Here is a 2,864-nt window from a genome sequence, read left to right as displayed (position 1 = left end):
CCGAGCGATTGAGAAGACGTACCAAGTATCGATTCTGTACAGAATTGCAAGGCGCACACGCTGGTGCAGGCGGGGAGTCGTCGATCCGACTCGTTCCGACGTGAAGTCGCCGTGAAGGGTTGGCAAACAGGGCGATTTTGCCACATTTTGCCCTCCCGCGCGATCTTCTCGCGTCGGCAAGCGCGCGGGCCAGGATGGGCGAGCCGGTCCCGCCACGCTGGACGGGCCAGCGGCTGGCACGCGCCGGCCACCCCGGCGGCGCGGCGGCCTCATCGCGCTCGTCGTCTGCGAGGCCACCGCTCGGCGTCGCCGCGTCCGACGGCGATGGCGCTTGGCTGTGAGGTGGGATGGCGGCATGGTGCGCGCGGACGTGGGGGTGGTGCGGGATGCGCGTGCCAGCAAGCATAGTTTCACCTCCCCAACCCCGCAGGCGCGCCGACGTGCTGCCCGAGCGCGTTTGGAGGCAGCAGCAGCTCCTCGCGAGGCGCCTTCGGAGGGGTGCCACACCCCTTTCCCAGCCGCGCGCGAGTTGAGCTCCGATTTGCGCTCTTTTTCGCACACGCCCGACGCTAGTAGGTGAGGATCGACCATCCTCCGCAAGCAGGGCTTCGTCGGGCGCGTCTTCGTCGAGCGGTGGTGCATCTCCCATGCTCCCACCCGCGCCCTCCTCGCAGCCGCCCGCGGCCGACACCGACGCCCTCACGGGCTCACCCTAGTCGTAGGTGCGGGTTTTTTGCGTGCCCTCCGTCGATACGGGGCGCTGGACGATGGCTGGGCTTGTCGCCGGGCGAGCTGGCCCCTCAGTCGGCCGCGGAGCGGAGATGCGAAATCGAGGCGGCGCGGCCCCTGCGCGCAGCCTATCCGGCCGGCGCGCGCATGGTTCCGTAGCCCGTCTAGTGCCTCACTGACCAACTCCAGCGCTACGGTCTACGTGGCCGGTGTGGTACTGGGGCTGGGCAGCCTTGGGGCCGGCGGAGACCGCCGTCTAGCGGTCGCACTAGTCGGATATCGTTGTTCAACCTGTTTGTTCAACGGTTGTTCAACCATACTTTGAGCCTTAATTATTAATTCGGGTTTGGGTCTCTGAGGTCGATACTAGCGTCTATAACTTGCCACAAGCATGCTTTACAAAAGTCCAGCGGAGCTGGACTCGCAGAACGGCCGTCCGCGCGCGCTGTGAACAGCGCCGTGGTTGAACACTGTTCAACGTCGTTGAACACGTGACGGTCCAGTAACCGCGGCCGGACACCACTGTAACGTCCGTTCCGGGCATTTGAACGCGACCTTCGGGGGCAAAGACATGGGCTGTATGGCTCAGACTGGACTCCTCTTGGTCCCTTCTGATGCCCTAGGCCACACCTGGGCCTTACCTGGGGTCCTAGGGGCCGGGCAGGGTTTGCCCCCCTAAAGGGGCCCGAAGAACCTAAGTAGCCCTGGGATGCGCGCCGTGAGAGCCGGAAGCGAGCTTTGCACGGCGATCGAGCGAGAGAGAGTACGTACACCACCGAACGCACCATTCGGCAGGCAGGTCGCCTCGCAGCGGCTGCAGCTTTGTGCGCGCTCTCACTCCTCTCGCTGACGTTCAGTCGGCCCACTTTCAGGAGGCGGCCGGCAGGCCGCGACCTGCATTGGGTACCTGCCTCACCGCCGCCACCGCCGCCTTGCACCGACAGATGGTACCACAGGAAGTGCAAGAGACACCAGACAGAGTGCTCGCGCAACAGCAGGCTCCGTGCTCAGTGCAGCTACACCTGCAATGTGTGCGCGATGCCGTTTGCATCCGAACCCTTCAGCAACGCACGGCTGGAAGCGCATGCAAGGGTTGGCGCCGCAATTCTGGCGCAGCCGCAGCAGATTCCGTATGCGCAGCTACTGCAAGCGACCGCGGGTCCGAGGCTGGCGTGGGGCCACCTCGTCTCCCGAATTACTGGGCTTCCCCGAGCTCCACACGGCCACCCCCGAGGAGTTCTTCACTCACAAACTACTTCCGGCGGTCCCGCGCGGCGCCGGGGCGCAGCTGATTGTCGACGTGGGTGCCAACGTCGGCCAGTTTGCCTTGGCGATCGCCGATGCGGGGCACGATGGCCTCTGCTACGAGGCGTCGCCGAGCACGTGCCGCCAGCTGCAGGTTTCGGTGGCCGAGCACGAGGCCGGGCACAGGCGGCGTATAGACGGAGGAGACGCAGCGAGCTTCTCTGGTCGGCGTCAAGGCAAGGTGACGGTGCGCTGTGTTGCGATTGGAGCCAAGGCCGGACGCACGACGTTCGGCATGAAGAGCAACGGCCGCAACGCCTCGTTTGGGCAGGTGATGGTCGGCAGCACCAGCGCCGCCGACGCCGCGTCCGCGTCGGTGTCGGTGAGTGTGGCCACGCTGGACGAGGAGCTGCCCAACGCTTCGGTGCTGCTCCTCAAGACGGACACGCAGGGCTTCGACCTGGGTGTGCTGCGCGGCGCGGCGTCGCTGATGCAGAGCGGCCGGGTGCGGCTCGTCCTCATCGAGATGTCGCACGAACTGCTGAACCTCGCGGGCGCCAGCCCGCTGCAGCTCATGCGCCATGTGGCGAGCGCCGGCTTTGTGTGCACCTACCTGCGGTTCTTCTCGCTCGTCGACAGGAAGCGCAAACGGTATGGGCCGCGGCCGACGCCGCAGGGTGTGCTCGCGGCGCGCAGCCTCTCGTTTGAGCAGATGGATAACCTGCTCGAGTCGCTGCCGCCGTACAATACGTCCGCGTGGACAGACCTGCTCTGCTGGTACTCTCGCTAATGACATCTCTCTCTCTCTCTCTCTCTCTCTCTCTCTCTCTCTCTCTCTCCCCCTCTCTCTCTCCCTCTCTCTCTCTCTCTCTCTCCTCTCTCTCTCTCTC

The 2,864-nt window shown here is 65.4% G+C and overlaps 1 protein-coding gene across 1 annotated transcript; it reads left to right on the top strand.

Annotated features, from left to right (window-relative positions):
• Positions 1 to 1,452: 1,452 nt before the first annotated feature.
• On the top strand, positions 1,453 to 2,795 carry EMIHUDRAFT_373357 (hypothetical protein). Its single transcript, XM_005787281.1, has one exon. It carries the CDS (start codon positions 1,862 to 1,864, stop codon positions 2,762 to 2,764), a length of 903 nt encoding a protein of 300 aa, XP_005787338.1. The 5' UTR covers positions 1,453 to 1,861; the 3' UTR covers positions 2,765 to 2,795.
• Positions 2,796 to 2,864: the final 69 nt, after the last annotated feature.

Source organism: Emiliania huxleyi (genome assembly GCF_000372725.1).
Source record: "Emiliania huxleyi CCMP1516 chromosome Unknown EMIHUscaffold_1434, whole genome shotgun sequence".
Taxonomy (NCBI): Eukaryota; Haptophyta; order Isochrysidales; family Noelaerhabdaceae; genus Emiliania; species Emiliania huxleyi.
The sequence above is the reverse complement of the archived record's forward strand: the minus strand, read 5'-3'. Positions and strand labels throughout refer to the sequence as shown.